We start from the raw sequence: 26,081 nt of genomic DNA, 5'->3' as shown, positions 1-26,081 counted from the left end.
ACTCACCCCCTTGTCATCCAAGATGTTCATGTCTTTCTTTCTTGAGTCGTAAAGAAATTATGTTTTTTCAGGAAAACATTTCAGGATTTTTCCATGGTTCCCCGAGTTTGAACTTCCAAAATGTAGTTTAAATGCAGCTTTAAACGATCCCAGCCGAGGAAGAAGGGTCTTATCTAGCAAAACGATTGGTTATTTTCATAAAAAGTAATACAATTGGTCTACTTTTTAATGTCAAATGCTCATCTTGTCTTACTTTGCCTGAACTCTGTTTTTTTCTGGTTTATGACAGTTAGGGTATGTTGAAAAACTCCCATCTCATGTTCTCCCTCAACTTAAAAAATTGTCCTATAATCGCTGTTTTACCTTTTTTGTTAAGGGTGTTTGATCTTTGCATGTTCACTTGCAAAGACTGGATTGGTACTTCTGCAGTGATGTAGGATGTTCAAGTAGAAACTAAATGGTGGATATGTAAAAATTAAAGTGAAATTGAAGTGTTAAAATAATAAGTGACAGCATACAACAATAATCATCTTTAAACATGCTTTCATCTTCACGATGAGTCTGTCGCAGAGCTGTTGTGTGAGGAGGTGTGTGGTTGTACTACTGTATTTAGATTTACTATAGGCTAATATTTTCCAAGAATGCACTGAAAATCTACAGTAACATAAGCAAAGATATGCAGTAAATGTATGCAAAATGTACAGTAGGGAACTGCTATATAATACAGTGATTTACTGCCGAAAAACAACAGCAACAAAAAAAATATTTACAATGTAATTAACATTACATTAACATTATTGCTTGTAATTGCAACTTCATATTTCACAATATCACTTTATAGCTTCATATTAATTATTTTATCTTCTTATCTATCGTACTTATTGAATAACTTTTGTATTTTTTATCCCATAATCGTTTATTTTTTTATATGTATGTAAAATGAACCAAAAGATTAAAATGTGATTGCAAATTCCTTTTTTTCCTTTGTGTTTTTGTGATTCATTGTAAATTCTTTGTGAATATGTTCTAAATAATAAAAACAAGATGGACAGATGGAGTCCTTTATCATCAAATGTTAAATCTTTAATTAGGACTGTTTTTGGCATTGTTTTTGTATTTCAGAGGAATAGAACAGACCTCAATGGTAGCAATGCGGCCTAACACATGAGATAATTTTCTGCTCCAGTATCTCTGCGTAGGGCCATCAGGCTCTGATGTGGTCTAGAAATCCCACACACACGCATCGACATTCCTTCTCTTCCTTTTTGACGCGCTCTGTCTGTTACACACACATACGCACTTCCTCTCTTCCTCGCCCCACACCAGCTGCAGCCCTCCTACCCATGGCACGGGCAAAAACCCTGCAAATTGAACGGTTCAAAGGCAGCATGGTCTACCATCTGGGTTGGGAGGTATTTATGTATTTCGACTCTGAATTAACGACACCCCGGGACTCCAAAATGGATGAAATCATTATCAAAATCTGATCTTGATGATCAGACATAGGCCCGTCTCCCACGCTCCAGGGGAGGGCGTTTGATAACCACATGGATGGTAATGAAGAAGAGAGCTCTTTTATGCTTGGAGGGTCGAAGTTCTGGAACTAATGAGGGGGTTCCAGATCATACAATCACCACATCCACCTCCTCGAAGATCACTCAAGTTAATTTGCTCTCCTGAATGTCGTTCTTTTGGCAAGATGCATTATGCATTTCTCTGTGATGAATGAACGAGCACTAAAATAGTTCCAGCAGCATGGAGGTGATCGCATGACCGCCGCTCCGAGTTATCAGATGCCTGATGATTGAGTTTCATATCAGATTTATTCTCCAAACAACAGTGCTGCCTGTCTAAGGCGATAGAGCTTGTGGATTAAATAGCCCGAGTTTTCCGTTGACATGGAGCATCAACAGGAGAGGGGGGGAGGAGGAGAGAAAGATGTACCACGTGTAACCCGATCAGCACGAGCTGCTGAGACACATTGTGTTTTGCGGGCGATCACAGAGGTTCCACTGTTCAGCTGTCAGTCAAATCCTGATCAGTGTTGGCCACAAACATAGCTTAACACCAACGGGAACATGATCCAGGTTCTCAACCTTCAAAGCCCTTTTTATCGTCCATACACTGCCGGAACTTGTCTGTTAGCACCAACCCAGGCTTATTGGGAAAACGTGCCCCTACCAAAGACATACCTATACATGAACAGTGTTTGGGGTTGATACATTTTGTCTCTGAAAACCCTCTCCTATGGTGTGACACCATATCCTGATTTTAAATTGGCCAAGTCTAAAAAAACTTTTATTAGTTGAAGGACCCCATTCACGGTTGTTACTGAAGGCCCTTGTCAAGCCCATGACATGTGCACATAGTAAATTTTAGTCTCAAAATTTTTTAAATTTTTAACTGAATTTTTGGAACCACCACAAGTGTTACACCCCTAAATTATATATTTTTTTAATCATGGAAAATTATGCAAATGTGTCTTGCAAACCACTAATGACAAGTTAGCATGAAATAGCAAGGTCATTAATTGACACAAAAGACTGAAACGACCTATGGTGTGACAGAAAATGTCCTCCGGTGTGACGCCTGTACCGTCACACAAGGACAAAGTAGGACAAAGACGTCACACTAGAGAAAAGGTCTTTTTAAAAAGCATTTTAAATAATTAAATTACATTTTATTAACTCCTTTTTATTGTTTTTTAATCATTTTCAGTGTTCTTAAATGCAGTAATTACATTAATTAAACTATTTTCTGAGGTTTTTGCGGAAGACTTGTACTCTTATAAATTGTCATGAAAATAAGTATAAAATGTGATAGTTTGTTTTTAAAACAGAAAGAATTTAGAGAGATAATTTAGTGGAAGAGAGAGGATACAGAAATATAATGCTGCAGAAAGTAAATAGAATCAAAACCATGCCTTAAAAAGAGTAGATATATAGTTAAAAAAAAATCCATTCACATCTTTTAGCTGTGCTGCGCTTGCAGCAGGGGGCTTAGAAGGGTTTCAGTAACATACTGATTGACTACGAGACTAAACATAGACTACGAGAGAATTTTGTTGATGAAAATGATTTTGCTTTGTTTAGAAAACACATTGATATTGTTTGTATCCAAATTAAGCCTTTTCTCATTTGACATGTTCAAAAATAAATAGAAGTACTTTAATAACTACCATTTCTGTCCTTTAGTGTGACATAATGTCTCATGGTGTGACGTAATGTCCTATAGTGTGGCACACATAAAAGAACCACAGATTTGTTTTTATGTTTTAAAAAAAAGTTGAGTATTGCAAAAGGGGATATTTCTCATCTTAAAATGGTTTAATTTTCAGCAGTTTTGAACAGATGACAGCAAAGTTTGTCTTGAAATTGTCCAACAAGTAATGAGGACAAAATTATGTTAATTATAATTTCATATTAAATAAATAACACTATATGAAAATAAGTGTCTAACAATGAAGATAAATCTCTCTAATGCTATTTATATATTATTATGAGTTTTCTTTTCTCTTAATTTTTGCTATGTCACACCACAGGACAAATTTATGCTACAGTTCAGTAATAAATAAATAAATAAATAAATAAAACAAAAAACAATGAAAGATTTTACAAAGTTACAGACCCTTGATATTTTCTCACAGATCAGACTTCACACTATATAAATATATGCATTTCTTCAAAAATGGTCTTTTACAAAAAATTGTCAACTACCCACATACGGATTTGACTGATTACTTTCCAGAATTAATCAAATGTAAGTAGTTACATTACTTTAATAAAGCAATTGAAATAGTTACACTACTTATTACATTTCAAATAGGGTAACTTGTAATCTGTAACCTACTGTATTACATTTTCAAAGTAACCTTTCCAACACTGATAAAAATGCATTTTCTTATGGGTTCTTGCACAGTACTGTTATGACCTCAAAACAATTTTCCCATAGTTAATGATTTGTAAACGAATACATTTTGATATTTGCATTACATAGGTCCATGTGAATGCATTTTCTGATATAGTAAACTTGCTAGGTAGCTCACCCGGTACTGTACTGCACTTCTGATGCAGAGTGCTAAACAACCAATATAATAAAATGTTGCCTGATTCATTTTCATCTGTCTCTGAAAGAACCCAATTTTAGTGCCACTCACTGGACAAGTGAGTTGAACAAGGGTTCCCTGAGCAAGTGTTGTGAAACGTGCAAAAAGTAACTAAATTCTAAGAGTTTAAATGGATGGAGTGAATAATGAATTAGACATTGGTGAGAGAATAATGACAGAATTAAATTTTTGGGTCAACTGTACAATTAAAATTTTGGTGTGGGAATGCATTTAGCATTTGCAGAGCCAATTAGCATGCTATTTTTACTTGTGTATTGACTGGAGAGGGAAAGTCAGCTGTGGAGGGTTATTAGGAGCTAATGGTTACACGGTTACCATGCATTCATTTACACCAGAAACATCCGCTTCAGACTGCTGTTTTCAGTGGCAGTTCTATCTGCGTTCCTGGACCGTTAGCTTAGCCTCACTTTGTCTCTGTGTTTGTCTCCTGCTGATTTGCTTTGATAGTGGGTCCACCGGGGCTCAGGCTGGCCTGTCTCATCAATTTGTTTTGCCTTTCATTGTCATCACGGGAGCTTTCAAAGAGCGGCAGCCCACCAATCAGACCAGAGACATTGTGCCGTGCTTAATCAGCTTTGTTAGCATTTCTGTGTTTTGGTCACACGCCTGATACGCAGTAACTTTATTAGTAATACGTTATGAGGAGAGAGGGAAAATCACAGATATAACCCAAACGCCGGTGACTCAGACACTTTAATGCCACTGTGAGGGTTGATTAACTTCCCATGGCTAAAGTAGCTCTAAAGAACTATGTCAAACTAATAATTTGCACTTTAGCCAATGCATTAGTCTTATAAGGCAATTAACTTTGCAATTTTCATTCTACCTGCATTTCATATTTCTCAGAACTGACGCAATAAGAGATACATTTCATAACATCTTAATACTAGGAATGGGTTTCTAAAACAGCTATTTTATTTCAGTTTTAATTAAAAGTCTCATATAAAGCTTATAATATTTTGAGGTTATGACTAGTTGACCTCACCCATCTAATACATATCAGGCCACACTAATGTCAAACTCACACCGGCACACAGAAAACTCTTTTTCTTATTTGTGTAATTACGGACCAATCTCTGAGTTTAAAGTGTGAAAGTCTCTGTCTCTGTCAAGTACGTTACCTTGAGCGGATCATTTCGGGCATTGTGCGTCCCGTACATCTGACACGTAGTGGATGCTGCATGCTGATGTGTGCAATGCGCGGCCCTATCTTCCTAATTACCAGAGACATCGCGCTGTCAGCAGTGTCGTGCCAGGCTAGAATCTCCTCCGAGGGGTGACAGCTACCATGTCAGCCCGTTTGCGGAGACGTGAACGCCAGCGTCCCGAGATAAAGAGAATTAAAATCCCGTCAAGGCCTCATAGCGGGTCACTTGGGCCAAAACAAAAGAGTGGTGATGGGGGGCTTTAATTACCTTGTGTTGTTGTTTGCCTTAGCGTTCCATAACAAAGCAAACTTAATTAGTTGTCTCAGGATGTGGTCTCATGGAGAGCAGCGCAAGTGTCAACACAAAGTTTAAATGGGAAAAAAAAGGGGGGCAGAATGCAGTAAGTATTAATTTAAATGTGATTATGCGTCTTCAATTTGCATTCCAGATATTGGTGCCTGAAGGGAAATTAGAAGGAGTGTGTATATGTGTGCAATGTGCGTGAATTACCGGCAGGTTACCTCACTCGTATCATTGATGGAGAAACAACTAGGTTAAATCTTGTTTTGCCAATGACAGCTGGACTGATAGACTCAACAGTGTCAGACACCTCAGTAGCTGCATTTTCATTACCCTTCAAATTGCGCAAATTGAAATTGCGAATTAAAAATGCGCCTAATGTAAATTTTGCAAAAATTCCCATATATCACAAAAAAGTTTTTACGTTTGCATGAGGTGGTTTTTCAGGCAATTCGAAAAAGAAATAATTCGCAAAACTGCAGTGAAGACTTTTTTTTTTCACATTTAGAGCTCACATGGCGTATATAAAATGTCATATGATCATTCTTCAATGTACTATAACCTCCAGGAAACATTTCATACATGGCCACTCTCACATATAAGGGGCTTTCCATTCCATTAATTAGACTATTTACACTGCACAGGTCTGAGGCGCGTTACGACTCCGACATGGCCACCGGAGCTGATTGCGGTCACCCTAATCAATGCTTATGTTTATACAGGCTGTGCTGTGCACGTTTCTGAAGCGGCTCTCAGTGCTGCTTTTGTAAAGATACGTATACACTGTAAAAAAAAAAATAAAAAAAGTTGTTTCAACTTTAAAAAGTAAGTGTTCATGCTGCCTTAAAATTTTAAGTTTACTCAACTCAAATGAGAATGTTTTCATGTAGTACAACTTAGCATTTCATGTTGACTAACTGTAAAATTTTAAGGCAACTTTTTTAAAGTTTTTTTTCTTTCTTTTTCTTTTGATTAAATATAGCCAACATCCGTCAAGATCCGTTGCCATGAACTATTGCGCGAAAACTCCCATATATCGCAAAATGACTTATTGTGAAGGGGAAAAAATTAAATAACATCAGTTAATGGAAATGCTGTCATACATGGCCACTCTCAAATATAAGGGCTTATTAATAATGCTTATTTACACTGCACACATCTGTGGTGCGGTATGGCTCCAACATGGCCACCGGAGCTGATTGCGGCCACTCTAATCAATGCTTATGTTTACACCAGCCACACTGCGCATGTTTCTGAAACAGCTGTCAGTGCTGCTTCTGTAAAGATACGTATTACATGTATACACTGTAAAAAAAAACAACAAAAAAAAAACTTTAAAAAAGTTATTTTAACTTTAAAAAAGTAAGTGTTCGTGCTTCCTTAAACATTTAAGTTTACTCAACTCAAATATCTACGTTTTCATGTAGAACAACTTAACATTTCATGTTGACTAAACGTAAAATTTTAATCCTTTGACGCGTACGATCACACCGGTGTGATCATTCTTGGCTGGTCCCTGAAGAGTACGATCACACCCGTGTGATTAGAACGTTGAGCGCATCACGTGATCAGCTGCTGAATTCAAATCTTTATTCGTGCTTCGCGCTAAACCAGATCAGACGCACTGATCTCCTGTCATATTATCACAACTATTCAGTATTTTCAACCTATAATGCTTGTTTCAGATTCCAGACATAAAAATACACATAAGTACTAGCAAAACCATACATTTATAGTTTATGATGTCTATGGAAGTGGCAATAATGATCCTACAAATGTAATCTGACAGCATGTTTTATTAATATCATAAACACATTGTGTAGGTAACTATAAAGTTTAATCTGCTCTTCTCCCAGTTCACGTTCTAGATACGTTCTAGAATATTTTAAACTCACATGTGAAAGGGTTAAGACAGCACGAACACATTACTTTTTTTTTTACGTTTTTTTTTTTTTTTGTTTGTTTCTTTACAGTGTACCCCTTTTTCGATTAAATATAGCCAATATCCTTCAAAATCCCACCAAAATCTGTTGCCATGACTTATTGCGAGAGGAAAAAATTACGTTTTACTTGCATAACATAGTGACATTTATAAAATATTGCCATTGAGTTTTGTGCAAATCTGTAATGGAAACGTGCCTACTGTTAAAATCTCTCAAATGTCATTCTCAAATCTGCATTTTCAAATGGTTTATGTACAATATGACATGATATATTATTAGTAATTGACTTTTGGTTTGTTCCTCAAACAAAGCTATATTGCTTCAGAACACTTGAAGTAAAGTGCATGGGTCGTATGGCCTGCTTCTGTTGGGTTTTATTGTTTATTGTACTTTTTTTTTTTATTTGAACTCTTCCTTTAAAATTGTCTTCCTCATTTATCTCACCACCTTCTTTTTCTTCCATTTTTCTGTTTGGTCTTCAGGATCACAGACTATTAATTCCAGTGAGGAATGTCCTCATATTGGCTGGTGCTCAGAACAAAAGCTCTCTAACACAGCATGAAAAATGACACCTCCACCTGTTCTACCTCCACTTCCACCGCTGTGAATTATAGGTAAGTTTCTGTGCCAATGCATATGAGTAACCACCAAAAACAACATGTACCAGATGTAGTTTTAAAAGAGATCCGTGTTCCTTGCATTAGCACAGATCATCAGCCTTTTTAATAATCCTTCCTCAGCTGATGTGATGAGTAAGTATTTGATGAGCATATGTTTGCAGCTGTTCTGTAGCTTGCCTGGCGACTCATTGCTTGTTACAGTGGTGAACCGTGGAAGTGTGAAGGCAAGGTAGAGGTTCCCCTGAGACTTAATAGATTCATGCATGTTTTATTTCCAACTTTATGTTGGATGTCTTTGATTTAGAAGTAAAAAAAAAAAAAAAAAGTAAGGAATGTTCCATTCAAAATAATCAAAGCACTTATTTTAATGTTTTTGTTTTGTTGTTTGAGGTGAGAATGTTTTAAGACAGAGTTTGGAGTCTGTACTTTTTTTTGGAAGAAATTAATACTTTATATTGCAATTATGCATTAAATTGATAAAAACTGACGGTAAAGACTTACATAATGTCATATAATGTTAGATAATATTTGCATTTCCAATAAATGCTCTTCTTTTGAACTTTCTATTCATCAGAATCCTGGGGGAAAAAAGGACCATAGCTGCTGAAAATTCTGCCTTGCCATCACAAATTAAATTTTAAAATAGAAAACAGTTATTTTAAATATAAATATTTCACAATATTACTGTTTTTGCTGTATTATTGATCAAATAAATGCAGCCTTGAGGCTGCAATCTTACCAACTCCAAAACGTTTGTGTTTGGCCATAAATAACTTTTATATTTATGTGTGTATATCTTTTTATTTTTGTGACCCTGGACCACAAAACCAGTTATAAGTAGCACGGATATATTTGTAGCAATAGCCAACAGTACATTGCATGGGTCAAAATGATCAATTTTCCTTTTATGCCAAAAATCATTAGGATATAAGTAAAAATCATGTTACATGAAGATATTTTGTAAATTTTCTACCGTAAATATGTCAAAATTTAATTTTCGATTAGTAATATGCATTTCTAAGAACTTCATTTGGAAACTTTAAAGGCGATTTTCTCAATATTTTGATTTGTTTGCACCCTCAGAGTCCAGGTTTTCAAATAGGTGTATCTCAAACAAATATTGTCCTATTCTAACAAACCATACATCGATGGAAAGCTTTATTCAGCTTTCAGATGATGTTTAAATCTCTGTTTAAAAAAAAATAAGATCCTTATAAGTGGTTTTGTGGTCCATGATCACATATTTTATTTTTTCTTAACTTGAAGCAACATTCTATGGTATGGTTGATTTTGAAATGTCTTAATACATATTTGAATCTCAGATTTTTGTGTGTTAAGCTCGCATTAAATCATCTATAAGAACAACCTGTCTATTTTATTTAACTACTGAACAGGTGTGCTTGATGCTACATTCAAGAGTGTAACAAACTGTTCTTCTGTTCAGAATTATTCCTGGAAGGCTCTAATTTGCTCCCCAAAACCTCTTTTATCAATGTACTGCGTCCTAAAAGAGCTGCACTCAAAGGTACAGGTCATATTAAGTGCAGGCCTTCGAGCTGCATTAGGGCGAGCGTAATCTCTGCATATATTTAGGAATTGATTTGGCGGTGTCGGGCATTGCTGGTCTCTGCTAATGGCAATAATTCTTTGGATAGGATTCATATGTCTACTTCATATTAAGTTTCCTCACTGCTTACTGACCTTTTCATTTTCTCTGGCATATGCGATTCTTCACATCTATGGACTTGTCAGGACTCATTATCTTCTGACTGCTGCTTTGTTAGGAGAGAGAGCATCTTTTACTGAGCAGATGTGTGTGTACTGGCTGTCGTTTATAGTCTGTAAAACAAAGACATAAAAAATAGAAGCCTGGGGTGGCACGGGAGCACACCCTGTTTGTCACGGATCACTGCTGTGTGTTGAGTGACTGGGTGGAGACGGCAGTCATAATAGCCCTCAGGTTCAACGGTTTTGCCTCCCCGTCATCGTAAGCGCAAATCATTTAGCTGATAAATGACATCCGTTAGATTTGTGTCCAAATTCAAAAACTGTCCGAAATTGTATGTGATTTTAGAATTAGAATCATAGTGCGTTTTTTGGGTACTGAACATGCCTGACTGAAATTGCACAGCAGTTTTTAAAATTGTATACTAATAATTCCTTCTAATGTGATTCTTTGGTGCTTTTATAGTTTTTCAGTGGTCACTGTTGCTTTGTCTGTCATTACAGATCGTTTGATATGAGTATTTATGTGTTTTTAACCTGAATCACTGCCGCGTCCGTCTATGAAAGATGTACAGTAGGCTGTCAAACATACACAATTGTTAGCCAAATATGGCAGTGGGTGTTTACTTCCGAGTCTACAATCCATTATGCCTACTCAATGGACCTTTATTTCACTTCCTGTATCCGGTAAGCGAAGCAGTGTATCCCCACTTCCGGTCCCATCGCAACGCAATGAAAACTAATGGGAGAATCCTCTCTTTCCTTTTTTTCGCCGGTGTTACTGCAGTGTACCTGGCTGCTTTTATTCTAAACGACGACACACTGCCTCAGTTTTCATGATTTCCTGACACAACACGGATGAGACGCGTGGGATGAATTAAGGTCCTTCTAAAATATTATGCGGAAACATGTTCGCGTGGAGTATACATTTCGAAACAGAGGATGTTTAGGTCTACATCTCATCTCACCTGCTGAAATGTTTCTATTAATATATTTCCCTTCCAAATGTGCATTTTGAATAATAAATAAATGTAACCTGCTGCAGTCAATTTCGTCTTCTCATTAACAATGTTTTTCTCATCATATTTTATACCTGTTTACATTAAAATAAATTTGACTGATAAACACCCTTACACAATTCACCATGGATTTACTATAGTAAATATGTAGTAACTGTAATATTTTATTAGATTTTTTCTGTGGACTGATTTCCATTTGGACTTGATTGTCCATTTTGTGCCACAGTTTTACTACACATGCCATGGTTCATTTTCATAAGAGCGGTATTAAAATAGATGAATGAATGCGCGGACGTTGCCTTAAAGAAATAACAATGTTGAACATAGCTAATTAATTAATCTAATTAATCTTAAATAGTATAACGCGTTGACAGCGTGACTTTTAGTTTCTCAGATCGGTATGTGGATTAAAACTACAAGTTCCGTTGAGTTTGGAAAATTCTGTGCACAGTAATCATCAGAATATCTCTTTGCCTGTCTCTGAAAATGTCTGGATTTTGAAATCTTCCTGCAGATGCTCATTTTAACAGGCTTTTATTCAGCTAGGTGATTAAAGGCATATTAAAAAATATACATAACCGGAAGAATCGGTACACTGCTTTGACAAGCGCTTCCGGTGTTCAATTCCGGTGCGATAAAGGTCCATTAGAGTGTGGGATGAGGGGAGTCAAAACATGACAGAAAATAGGCTATTACTTCAGAGAACAGTACAAAATCAAAAACAAAGGCAGTTGATGACCCCTTTAAAACATTGGTCTGATTGTTTGAGGATCCAGGCTGTAACTTTTGTTTGGTAATTTGGTAACAGTAACTTTGGCTCAACCAATGGCATGAGTTTGGGGTGGGATTATTTATTTGTCCAACCAATGGGAGACTGTATTTAGGAAACCTCTTTGATAACAATCATTATTTTTGTGTTGGTTGATTCTAATGGTACAGAAATTACATTGCTACTCTTTAAAGTCACAGTGAAACTGTATTGTGACATACGCTACCAGTCAAAAGTTTTTGAACAGTAAGATTTTTCATGTTTTTTTTAAAGAAGTCTTTTCTGCTCACCAAGCCTGCATTTACTTGATCCAAAGTACAGTAAAGACGGTACAATTTTGAAGTATTATTTACTATTTAACAACTGTTTTCTATTTGAATATATTTAAAAATGTTATTTATTTATTAATTTATTATTATTGTTATTATTATTATTATTATTATATCTTCTGATTTTAAAGCTGAATTTTTAGCAGCATTACTCCTTTCACATAATCCTTCAGAAATCATTCTAATGTTATGATTTGCTTCTCAGAAAACTATTAATAATAATAATGACAATAATAATAATATACTTATTATTATTGTTATTAGTATTGTTGAAAATAGCTGAGTAGGTTTTTTGAGTTTCTTTGAATAGAAATTTCAGAAGAACAGCATTTATTTAGAAATAGAAATATTTTGTAACATTATAAATGTCTTGATCATCGCTTTTGAAGCTTTTCATTTAAGATAAATGCTGATCTTTAGATCTTTCTATTAATCAAAGAATCCTGAAAAAAATGTACTTTTAAAATATTAAAACTGTTTTAAATATTGATGATGATGGTGATGATAATAAAACGTTTCTTGAACAGCAAATCACCATATTAGAATGATTTTTGAATGATCATGTGACACTAAAGACAGGAGTAATGATGCTAAAAAATGTAGTTTTGATTACAGAAATAAATTACTTGTTTAAATTGTAAAAAACATTTCAAAATTGTGCTGTTTTTCTGTACTTTGGATCAAATAAATGTAGGCTTAGTGAGCAGGAGACTTCTGAGAAAAAAAAAAAAAACATTAAACATCTTTTGATGGTAGTGTGCTGTATATTGGTGTGTAAAGGATTATCGACAAAGAAAAATCATCTGGATGTTGTGATTTTGGTGTTGCACTCAAAAATGGAAGCAGATGAATGTGAGCCTGCAGGTGTGTTGTTTAACTGAACCAAATGATTAGAGAAGTCTGTCATTTCACTGGAAGATACGGATACATAATTTTGAATAACCGTTAACAAGTTCTAAACAATTTTTTAAAAAAGAATAGTTCACAATAAGATCTATAACACGCGTTTAGAAAACAGATTAGGGTTAATTTTTCATTTCATGCTGGCTTTAAGGTTATTAATTTAGCAAGCTGCTAATTCTAATGCGAAAACAGTACATGACAAATGAGTCTGTGCAATCCATTCAACATTGCAGCACTGATGTACTCTCTTGCTAAATGCATGTAATTTCCCATTAGCAGTGAAGCACAAGCTTTTCTCGCACAGCAGAGTGAGAGCTCTAAGACGTCAGGTATGTTTTTAATGGAAGTCATTTTCTAAATAAAGACAGGGAGACAGGCAGACAGACAGATAATGCACTTTACACTCAGGCTACAATATTTTCCAAGGGTTTAGAGATTAACCTTTTGAATGTAATGTTGGGAATATGACGCCCCTCCTCTACAGAGCGAGAGCGAGTTCGACTTCTCTAATTAGCTGCCTGACATTTCACTTAATCCAATAAAAAACAACATGGCCGCTGTGCGATGATCTGATATTGGTAATTGGAACTTTTTTTTTGCTGCCGTTGTCCATCTCTGTTCTGCTGTTGGTTCATTCTGACGCCTGTAGAGATATCATTAAAAATTTCTACAGCAAAACAAGGCACGGTGCTTCTCAAAGGACACACGGAGGGAATTTTTCTCTTCTGGTTTAATCAAGGGCTCACCCGAGCACGCACCAAAAGGCCATGAATGCAGATTCTCGTTCCTTCACACTGAGGCGTATCGGCTTTCGGCTGTTTGATGACATGGGTTTTTTAGCACAAGGCTACGGTTACTTCCTGTGTTAGCATCTTCCTGGTGTGGTGTGTCACCTTGGTGCTCGGAACAAGGTCGTTCTGGTTGCCCTTTATGAAGCTGACGACATCATTTCCTGTTAGTCAGTGCTTCGTGAATGCATTTTTGACTGAAAACGTCATAAAGTACAAATGCCTGCTTGTTTATAGTAAATTGTGGAAATCTGCTAGCTTGTTAATGACTTGTAAAGTTAAGCAGTTGTTGCATGGTTCCGATAGTGATGGTTGTTAGTTGCCCCAGTGTTTAAGCCTTAGCTAGAGGTCTGTCTACAGAGCTTACGGCGGACAGGCACCCAGAGAAAAAGCTCTGAGCTAAATGAGCTTGGCACGGGAAAGCGCTGTGCAAAAGACCAGACTTTATTTCTCCCAGAATCCTCCTTCTCATTAATTAATACCTGCCCCCAAGCTACTGATATATACAAACAAGAAGAAACGCACATGAAATGCGGCTGCAAATTGAAGCAAATACAAGATAAGAGATGGAAATGAATTTCCATCCAACATTATTTTGAAAAATAAATATTGTACCACGCATTATGCATTTTCATGAAATTCTTAATTGGCTTAGAAGCGGGAAAGTGAGTTACTTTTGTGTTTAATTTCAAGGGGGTACTGATATCAGTGTCCAAGTGAATTTATTCAGCTGCAAATATATTTACCCCAGGCAAGTATTTCCAAACTGACTAAAATTGTCTGCTCGGTCTTAAATAAGCTGTTTTTATAATTATGAAATCTGGCATTTTTAAAAGCTTTAAAAAGATTTTAAAAATGCTTTAAAAGATTTAAGCATACTTTCAGTTTAAATAATAAATAATATAATATAATATAATATATATAATATAATATAATATATAATATAATATAATATGTGCTAAATTTTGTTGAATTATATGCAATATATATATTATTTTAATATACTATAATAATAAGAATCTGTTAAATATTGCTATTTTAATGTAGTATGTTGTTATAAAATATATCAAAATAATTTGTTAATATAAGGTTCAAACAAGGGTTTTCTATGGAAGAGCCATTTTGGGCTCCCCTTTCAGTGAACAGAGTTTTTATTTTATTTTATTATTTTTTATTATTTGTCCTTATTGTGTTTCTTTGTTTTGTTTATTAAATAAAAATAAGTGTTATCATATTTGATATTTATGATATCATTGTTTAATAAAAGCAGTAGGCTTTCAGAAGTGTTTGTTACAGTGATTTCAAAAAATATTTAAAATTTATTTATTGTAAATGTTACTAAAAAAGTTCAAATCAGTTTCAGTCAAGCAGTCCAAACAAGGGGTTTCTATGAAAGAGCCATATTGTGTCCCCTGTCAGTGAACAAAAAGGTTTTTGTTTTATTTTATTTTTTTTAATTTAATTTAATTTAATTTAATTTAATTTAATTTAATTTAATTTAATTTAATTTAATTGTATTATTTAACTTTATTTTAAAAACAAACAAAAAAATTAAATAAATAAAAAAAAATGTTACAAATTATTTTAAAAAATATTTTGTTTTATTTTACTGTAAGAAACAAATAATCTGAAGAAACATCTGTGCAGTTTTGTAGATATTAAAGGTTCTTCATGGAACTATAAATGACAATAAATAACAACAATAAATCTTTATTTTACCATATATAATGAACTTTTTTTGTTTTTGTCTTTATGGTGTTTTTTTAAAATATAAATAAGTGTTCAAAAGTGTTACAAAGCAGTAGGATAGCAACAGTGTTTATTACAGTGATTTCACTAAATATTTAAAATGTATTTATTGTAAATGTTATTAAAAAATCAAATCAATTTCAGTCATGCAGTTTTAGTATTCAAATAATAATTTGTTAATGTAGAGAAAAGGTTCAAACAAGGGGCTTCTATGGAAGAGAATACTTAAATATTTATAGAAGATATATATATATATATATATATATATATATATATATATATATATATATATATATATATATATATATATATATATATATATATATATATATATATATATATATATATATATATATATATATATATATATATTTTTTTTTTTTTTTTTTTTTTTTTTTTGGTCCATTGTCAAGTTATTCAAATCATATTTTATAAAAACAGTATGTCTATCAAAAGTGTTTGTAAGTTGTACATTTTGTTTAAAAAATGAAAATGATTGTGGATTTACTAAATCATATTTTCCTCTAATTTACTAAAGCAAATTCTAATTGTGTATAAAAGTTACACAGACTGGCTTGGGTTTGGCTTTTCAACAGTCAAACTCTTTTTTGCTGATCTAAATGTTCCAGGCCACCTGGAAGCAGAACTCTTTGTTCAGACAAGCAAAAACTACTATCGTTAATGGGCCAAAAAAAAACCCTGCATTATGCAAAGAGAGATGATGTTTACGTTATAAGCCGTGTCTGTCATTTTAGTAAAGCTGCTCTCGTGTTTAAACCTGCCTGTAGGTTGCTCTGGCCGGGCGCCTGGAGCAGCTGAACTGTGCAGAAGTGCCATCGCTGTGATTCAGAGCATGGGCGCACTCGCTGCCTGCCTCGTGCCTGACGGCTACCTCTGCGCTTTAATCTCTCTGAGTGGTGGGTATGTGAACTAATGAGATAAATTAAGAATCATTAGCCCGGAGCTAAACTTTAAAGATATCCTCCATGTTCAGCAAAAAAAAAAACACAGATCCCTTCAACCCAGAGCAGCGGTGTACAAGAATGACAGGCGATAACCAACACTATGGAAACACACTGCAGATTTGCGATATGTTATATAAATATATTTCCTCGCTTCAGTGTTTGATGATTGTAATAAAAATGCCATCTTCGTCAACGCAAAAACCTCAAGCGAGCACCATGCCTGCTGTATTTACTCCCATGACAAGAAGCATGGAGTCGTGTCTTAATAAGAGAGTTTTGTTTTAATATCATAGAATACTGCGGTAGACAATAGCAGCATACGCTTTGTTTCTTGTGTGCGTGTTGTGAGCGCATGTATAAAGTCTCATTCAATTATGGATTTACGCATTAGACTTTGATGGCCAAAAATACCCGTGTTCACTAATACTGCAATCAATCTCTCTCCATGCCTACTGAGTGTAATTAGACAATAATGAGGAAACTGCTTTATGCTGGATCTCAAAGTATGTGTTGACCTCAGCAACTTATAGTCCATTAGACAGCAAATAGCTCACAAGGCTGGAATAATAAACCATGCCTTCCACTTCGGCTGAGGACTGAAGCATTGCACGCACAGGCATTGCTAGAGACCGTCCTGAATTGGGGACCTCGTGTGACCCCGGCAAATTAATGTGGCTATGTTAAGAATAGAATATTAGCTTACTAATTACCAAGTTCTGCACAGTATATACTTAATACTGGCAGTATATAGTATGCATGCAAATTTCTATTCATAGCCTTTTAAAATGTGCTTTATTTATTTATTGATTGATTTAAAATAGGCAGTACAAAATAAATCACACATATTCAACTTATTTAATTATATTAGATATTTTACTAGCCCCTGATTTATTTTTATTTTTTTACATTTTATATTTATAATAAATCAATATAATTTATAATAAATAAGTGCTATTAAAATATGAAATTAAATTGAATGAATTAATTTATTTATTGCACCAGTAGAATAAATCACAAATATTCAACCTATTTAATTAATTTATATTTCTGTATTTCAATATTTAAATAAATAAATATAATTTTCATACAAAAAGTATAAAGTAAGACTTTGAAAGGTCAAAAAATATGGTCCATGACTCATATTGCAAGTTTAATGCAGTGAGTCAGAGTAGTTCATTCATCAACACATTTTTTTTTTATTATTTTTTGTTTCTTTTTTTGTTTGTTTGTTTATTCTTTAATAGAAATAAGTGTTTATTGGACATCAGTGTTATGATGTTTGTGATATTGTGATTTCATATGATCATTTTATAAAAGCAGTAAGCTATCAAAAGTGTTTTTACAGTGATTTCACCAAATATTTAAAATGTGTTTATTGTGAATTTTATTTAATTTTTTATAAATGAACCACTATGTATTTACTAAAACATATTCTACTATAATTTACTAAAGCAAATTCAATTTGTTTCATTAATTAATACATTTTATGCATTTAATTTTTGTTTACATTTTTTAAATTAAATTAATTTTAATTCATTATAATTATTAATTAATTAATTAATTTATTTATTGCACCAGTAGAATATATAACAAATATTCAACCTATTTAATTATAGTAGATATTTTACTAGTGCCTGATTTTTATTTATTTATTTCTATTTTTAAAATATATAAATAAAATGTTCAGTAAATATTATAAATATTACAGTGCTTTTACAAAAAGTATATGAAACTTTAAAAGGTTAAAAAATATGGTCCATGACCATATTTCAAGTTTAATGCAGTGAGTGACATCCAGTTACCTTGAATGCAACGTTTTTTAGCACGTTTTTTTAACCTGTTTTTTTGCTTGTTTGTTTATTCTTTAATAGAAATAAGTGTTTATTGGAATTTAATTAATTGTAATTAATTAATTAATTAATTAATTTATTTATTGCACCAGTAGAATATCACAGATATTAAGGATTTTTTAAAAACTTTATTAATTTCTATATTTAACACAAATAAATAAATAAATATAATTTTCAGTAAATATTACAAAATATTAACAGTGCTTTTATAAAAAATTTGTGAAACTTTGAAAGGTTAAAAAATATGGTACATGACTTATACTGCAAGTTTAATGCAGTAAGTGGCATCCAGTTACCTTGGAAAATAACATTTATTTTTTAATATCTTACATATTTTTGCATTTTAATCCAATCTAAGTGATAGCATAATGTTAATGTCAGTTGCTTGTAGTTAATTTATTAAAAATGGAATAAATGTGTGTGTATATATATATATATATATAAACACAGACACATTTTTGTTTTACTGTTTTTTTTTTTTTTTTTTTTTTGCTGTGTTTTATAAAAAAAGAAACACCTTACTAAAGCATATTCTGCTTTAATTTACTAAAATTCTAATTGTTTATATATTTATTTATTTACTGCAAGCAGTAGGAAATAAATCACAAATATTCAACCTATTTAATTATATTTTATTTTTTTTTACTAGTGCCTGATTTCTTTTTTTTATTTATTCTATATTTAAAATCGTGTATGTATATATGTAAAATGATACATATTTTCATTTTCAATAATTCAGTACTGATTACATATTTTAAAATATCTTCAATAAATATTACAAAAAGTGCTATTACAAAAATATGTAAAACTTTTAAAGTTTAAAAATGTTACACGACTTATATTACAAGTTTAATGCAGTGAAATTCATCCAATTAATAACATGGCAGTTATAACATTTGTTTTTAAACATTTGACATATTTTGTGCATCCAATCCAAGTCACAGCATTTAGCCTAATGTTAATGTCATTTGCTTGTAGTTCATTCATAATATAAAGTAAATGTATATTTTTCCAGATGATTGGAAAAAATGCATTATGTGATAGTATAGTATTTAGTATGCTTTGTTGTATTCAATTTTTATGATATTTAGCTGTTTATGCTGTTGTATGGCCTTTAAAAAATGTGCATTTAGATTTTTTTTTGCAAGTAAATTTAATTAAAATATTTTAGTTATTTTATTTTTTCTTGCCATCAGCTCTGGAGAATTGCTAATTTCCCTGTGATTAGTCACATGGCATTTGCAGCTGGTTCACAACAACCTGGCATGATTAAAAATTGGCATACATACTATATACTGCGTAAATATAGTTATGGTTGCGTGCTATTCCAAACATAGCCAGTGTTGACAGGCAGAGACTGTATTTCGGGTAGTTATACGGTTTATAAGGTTTAGTCAAAAACACAAACTAGCTCTTTTATGCACACACATTGACATGTAGGCATCCACCGTGTGCTCTTACATTCAGGAGCAATAAAAAATTAACTTTAACTAAAGGAATAAAAAAAGAAACAAACTGAGATGAGCGACAAGCAGGGAAGTTATTTCTATCTGGGTGGCTTTGGGTTAAAGCGTTCTTAAGAACCTTGATGTCTCTTGAAGGCGTTGTTCGTGTAAATGAAACAGACTGAACCGTGGCAGTGCGCTGATCACGGAGAATCGGCTCAGTAGAAAATAAAAAGTGCTTGTGTCACACACCACAGCGAGATCTGAGACGCAGCCGCCGCGCTGTGTGTCGTTATTTGTTGCGGTTGTGTCAAGTGTGTCGGCATGTCAAACTCATCACTGTGTTTGGAAAAAAAAAAAACTAATTTAGAAATGAACACAGTGCTACTTTTTCACTTTCTCACAACGAGCTGCTTTTTTGCTATCTCTTTTTCCCGGATACTGATAAACTCACTGTGCGGAAAATAAAGAATGAAATGACGGGAAAAAAAAACAAAACAAAACAAAGGAGAAAGTCTAGGAGTGCATCCTTTGAAGCAGGAAAACAGATGCATGGGTAGAACAATGAATAAATAAATAAATAAATCACGGAACAGACGCGATTGTGTCTTTACCGAAGATGAGAGGAGTTTTTTTTTTTTTCCCACACTCCCTGTGGTTGCTGTGCAGGTCGACCTGTGTTTAACGCACACCGCGGGCAACGCTTTCTGATGACATAAATAGCCGATCATGAAAATGGTTTTCTTCCCCGTGGGTTTTTTCTGTTTCTTTTGTGATTGTGGCAGCTCATTTTAGTCACAATGCAGCAAAACTTTGGAAACATAACATATAACCGGAGTTAGTTTATGAGGAGTGCTTTTTCATTAAATTGCTGTGCCTGGGAATAGTTCAAATCCCAAAGTACACTGTGTAGGCAGGGTACCATTCTAATAACATAAATATATAGATGTATATATATTCATATATTCACTGTTTATGTTCTCATATTCCATGATGTGAACAGAGTGCACAAGGTCATTATGAGCATTATAAGCTGGGAACTGGATTGCGCTACCAGTGCTGCTAAAACTGAGCTTCATTTGACATAGAAAAGACGAAAAGCGGTCCCTCAAAGTTTGTTTCAAAAGCTAGGTTTAAAGGAGTTCACTTCTAGAACCAAAATTTACAGATAATTCACTTACCCCCTTGTCATCCAAGATGTTCATGTCTTTTTTTCCTTCAGTCGTAAAGAAATAGTTTTTTGAGGAAAACATTTTAGGATTTTTCTCCATATAGTGGACTTCTATGGTGCCTGAGTTTGAACTTCCAAAATTCAGTTTAAATGCAGCTTCAAAGGGCTCTAAATGATCCCAGCCGAGGAAGAAGGATCATATCTAGTGAAACGAGAGAAAATGAGATGAGAGTTTTTCGACCTATCCTAACTGTCTTAAACTGGAAAAAAAGGAGTTTACGCAGACCTAGACAAGACGAGCGTTTGAGGTTAAAAAGTAGAGGAAGAAGGGTCTTATCTAGAGAAACGATCGGTTATTTTAAAAATATATATATATATATACTTTTTAATCTCAAACACTCGTCTTGTCTAGCTCTGCGTGAACTCTGTGTATCCTGGTTCATGACAGTTAGGGTACGTCGAAAAACTCCCATCTCGTTTTCTCCTCCAACTTCAAAATCGTCCTACGTTGCTGCAGAAGTACCGACCCAGTGTTTACAAAGTGAACATGCAAAGAAGATCAAACGCCCTTTACAAAAAAAAAAGGTAAGGATGATTTTGAAGTTGGAGAAGAAAATGAGATGAGAGTTTTTCGACCTACCTTAACTGTCTTGAACTGGAATACACATGCAGAGCTAAACAAGAAGAGCGTTTGAGGTTAAAAAATATATAAATTGTTTTTTTTTTTTTAATAACCAATCGTTTCTCTAGTTAAGAGCCGCCTTCCTCGACTTTTTAACCTCAAATGCTCGTCTTGTCTAGGTCTGCGTGAACTCTGTTTTTTTCCGATTTAAGACAGTTAGGGTAGGTCAAAAAACTCTCATCTCATTTTCTCTTCCAACTTCAAAATCGTCCTACGTTGCTGCAGAAGTACCGACCCAGTGTTTACAAAGTGAACATGCAAAGAAGATCAAACGCCCTTTACAAAAAAAAAAGGTAAGGATGATTTTGAAGTCGGAGAAGAAAATGAGATGAGTTTTTTGACCTACCTTAACTGTCTTGAACCGGAATACACATGCAGAGCTAGACAAGATGAGCGTTTGAGGTTAGAAAGTATATAAATTGTTTTGGTTTTTTTGGAAAATAACTGAACCTTTCCTTTTTAATCTCAAACGCTCGTCTTGTCTAGGTCTGCGTAAACTCAGTTTAAGACATTTGGGGTAGGTCGAAAAACTCTCATCTCATTTTCTCCTCCAACTCCAAAATCGCCCTACATCGCTGTTCAACCTGTATTTGTAAAAGGAGTTTGACTTTCTTTACATGATCACTTTGTAAACACTTATGCAGCGATTTAGGACAATTTTGAAGTTGGTGAAAATGAGATGGGAGTTTTTCGGCATACCCTAACTGTCTTGAACCGGAAAAAACAGTTCACGCAGAGTGTTTGAGGTTAAAAAGTATATCAACTGTAGTATTTTTTTAGACCCATTTGAAGCTGCATTTAAACTGCATTTTGGAAGTTCAAACTCAGGGGCACCATAGAAGTCCATTAAATGGAAAGCAATCCTGAAATGTTTGCATCAAAAAACAATTTCTTTACGACTGAAGAAAGACATGAACATCTTCAATGACAAGGAGGTGAGTAAATTATCTGTACATTTTTGTTCTGGAAGTGAACTTCTCCTTTAATAGGAAAAAATATTGGTTTGTTCCTCTTGCGTGAACTGAGATGGTGAGGCAACTTACTTGTTTTTAGAACAGCGCAAAAGTTTTCTAAGTGGCAAGTTTTATGCATTGAGAGAAAGAACAGAAGTTCTTTCAAAATAGATTCATGACTTCTGATGTGTTTCGTGAATTCCTCAGAGGGAACCTCTTTTTGCTCCTTTTTATGAAACGAACAGCATGTTCTTTTTTCTGAATCCCTCCGACCCTTCTGCGACCTTAAACAGACCAGACAGCATCGCTAAACGTTCACAAAGGATTTGCTGCTGCTCCTCATCAAATCGACATAGAGCGAGAAGGCTGAAACCCCCCTCCCAACACTTTAATGAACCCAAACAAGGGCTTTTTTTTGTAGAATTAGCTGCCCATAAAAAACTACGCAAACTGTAGTCATGTGTGGCTGTTTTTTTTAGTTTTGTTTCTTGTAGACAAAAACAAGTTGCTTAGCAAGTAGTGAACATGTCATGTAAGCAGTCTTTTCCAACACGTGTTTCAAACAACATAACCTGTCCAAATGCACAGCAGCGAGGCGAAGCAGAAAGCGAGAGCGGAAGAGTGAACCAAGAATGAAACCGAATGGCAATTAAACTCATAGAGTTTGACGACTACTAAGGCATCAGTTGCCAAGTACAATATAAGCCCATGTATATTACAACACAACCATATATTAATTTAATAAAATACACAATATAGCTCTTGTACACGTAACAATTTGGCTCAAATGCACAGAAACTGCAGAAAAATCAATAAAAATATGTTGTTTTGATGTAAACACATTAAATTGGATACATTTTGCACATTAAAATGATATTGTGTATAAGTGACAATGTGAAGGGACATTTCCTTTTTTAAAATCCTTTTTGTTTGTTGTTAATGTATTGTTTTCTGAAATTGAAACAGTGTCCTTTGCAGTTCAATATAAATATTTTCAACTGCATTTTCGTCCTGTGCACGCCCCCTCTCTCTCCTTTTTTTCGGAGATTAATGTTTTTTTCCACCTTCTTTTTTTACAAAATGTATAAATATTTTCATTGTTATCTGGACACTATACATAAGTTCATATATTTATATATATTTATCTATATGTATATATAGATATATCTTTTCACAGTTGAGGAAAAATGTCCCTAATATACAAGAGAGTGACTGTTATAACTTAACGTCAGACACGTGGAGAGTCACTTTAAAAGTAGTGAAAAGCTGAAGACAGATGATCACAGAGGACCAATAAGTGAGAGTAACAGGTTCACCGTTCTGGAATGTTCCATATGTACGTATACATGGGGCGGGGGAGGACACAGTTTACACGTGACTAGAAATGACAGGTGAAGAATGGTTACATTTCATAATCAACCCTCCCCACCCGCCCTATTAAGATTCATGGCCCCACACACCCCCTCAGTGTTTGCTGATATCATTTGCACTTCTTATGCTGATATTACAAAGCCAGTAAAAGTTAAAGAGAGAGTCTCTGTCTTGGTGTGGTCCAACCGTTCTGGGGCGTCCAAAGCACCCTAAACCCCTTTTGACTTGCGATTGTCAGAACAAACCATTTTTCGTCCACCCTTTCTCCTCCGAATGTCCCTGTAGGAGAAGGGCGGGACGCTCCGTCTGTGGTTTAGCGACAAAAAGACGTCACTGTAAGAAAGAGTTTGAAGCTGGTGGGCACTTGAAGAAGAAGAAAAAGCTCACAAGAAGCCAGAAGCAGCAACTTCTGCAACTCTAAAAGAAATTCCCTCGCCCCCAAAAACACGACACGGCATCCGAACGAACGAAAGCAAACTGTTCTTTTGCTCCCTATGTTTATTTGTCAAGATCTTCAAGTACGCATGTTTTTTTTTGTCCTTGCAAAACATCCCCATCTGCTCCACACTCTCTCGGAGAGCGTCTCGACAAAGTCCATTTTACTTTCTGATTGGGGTGTTTTCGTTTCCCCGACAATCCTGCAGGAGTTTGTCGATGTCTCTGACCACCTGGTCTGCGTCCATGGTGCCACGGCCCATCTCGCCTCCGCCCTGCTCCAAAACGCTGTCCATTTCCACCGCCGTCTCCTGGCTGATCCGCGAACGTGCTTCAGCCAGGACTTTGGCTACGGGGTCGGAGGGAGGCAGCGCGGAGTAGCCCTGCTCTTTGTTCTGCTTGTTCGGGGAGATGTACTGTCCATCTGGTGGTCCGTAGTGGCTGGTGCTGGGCTTTCCCTCCGCTCCGTCGCCCATCCCTTTGGCCGAAGAGCACGGGGAACCTGTACTGCAGCCTTTGGTGGGGCTACATGAGGCAGATGGGACCTCCTGCAAGAGAGGGCTGAGGGCACGTTTGGTCTTTAGGTAGGGTTTAACATTTGCCACGAGGATGGTGTGGTCCCGACGCTCTTTCCCGAATGTGCAGAAAGTTTTTTTGCCGTTGGGGTTGCACACCGTCTCGTACGTTTCGGTTTCCACTGCGACCGCTTCCATGCCAGCCGGTACGAAGAGGTTGGTGCGGTAGTCCGAGCCCTCGGCTTGGGGAGTTCCTGCTCCTCCGGCCCCTGCGGGAAACTGGGGCATCCAACAACGGTCTGAGTGACCCAGCACTCGACACTCCTCCGTGCAATTCACACAATCCTCCTCTGGAAAGAGAGACAGAAAAATTTTAATTGGTTGGAAATTCAATTAACAAACAACCATGTAAAAAGTCATCTCAAATTAACCCAAAGATTATTCATCACAAATGAATAAACTTGTCATCAGTGCAAAGACAGATTGTCATAACGTAACACTTCAGTCAGTGTTTCCTGCACCACTTTTCAGCAAAGCTGAATCACAAAAGCACTTTCACCGCAGTGGTGAATGTGAGTTTGCAGACTAAATTTCATTTGGTGAGATAAAAAGAGCGTACCGGTGCAATGAACAATGGGTGTAATATGATTCATGAACAAATGACTTACATGAATCATTCTTCCAAATTCTGCAGAAAAAGTTATGGTCTCCACAAAAGATTATGCAGCACAACAGTTTTTAACTGTGGAGATAATAAGAAATGCTTGTAGAGCAGCAAATCTGCATATGTGACCCTGGACCACAAAAATATTTGTAACATTAGCCAACGATTTTCCTTTTATGCCAAAAATCATTAGGATATTAAGTAAAGATCATGTTCCATGAAGATATTTTGTAAATTTGCTACTGTAATTCTATCAAAAAGTCATTTTCGATTAGTAACTTCATTTGGACAACTTTAAAGGCGATTTTCTCAATATTTTAGATTTTTTTTCCACCTTCAGATTCCAGATTTTCAAATAGTTGTTTCTTGGTAAAATAAAACAATTCGGTGTTTGCAAACAGTGATTATGTTTTTGTGGGTGGAGCCTATTTGGTGGCAGAAAATAAGAGTTTTCAAGTGGCAGTCTATGGAAAAAGGTAAATTTGAGTTTATATTTCAAAATTCGGACTTTTTCCACAATCCTGAGATTAAGTCTCACAATTCTGATAAGAAAAATCAACCACACTTCTGGCTTTTTCCCCCCTCAGACTGGACAAACTCACTATTGTTGA

The 26,081-nt window shown here is 34.9% G+C and overlaps 1 protein-coding gene across 1 annotated transcript in view; it reads right to left on the bottom strand.

Moving 5' to 3' along the window:
- Window positions 1–23,196: 23,196 nt before the first annotated feature.
- pcdh17 (protocadherin 17) overlaps window positions 23,197–26,081 on the bottom strand; it is a 93,145-nt gene continuing 90,260 nt past the window's right edge. The window contains 1 exon segment of the mRNA XM_051122919.1: window positions 23,197–25,156. Within this exon segment, the coding sequence (XP_050978876.1) occupies window positions 24,456–25,156 (701 nt within the window). The 3' untranslated portion in view covers window positions 23,197–24,455.

Source organism: Labeo rohita, chromosome 11 (genome assembly GCF_022985175.1).
Source record: "Labeo rohita strain BAU-BD-2019 chromosome 11, IGBB_LRoh.1.0, whole genome shotgun sequence".
Taxonomy (NCBI): domain Eukaryota; kingdom Metazoa; phylum Chordata; class Actinopteri; order Cypriniformes; family Cyprinidae; genus Labeo; species Labeo rohita.
Note: the sequence above shows the minus strand (reverse complement) of the source record. Positions and strands in the feature narration are given on the sequence as shown.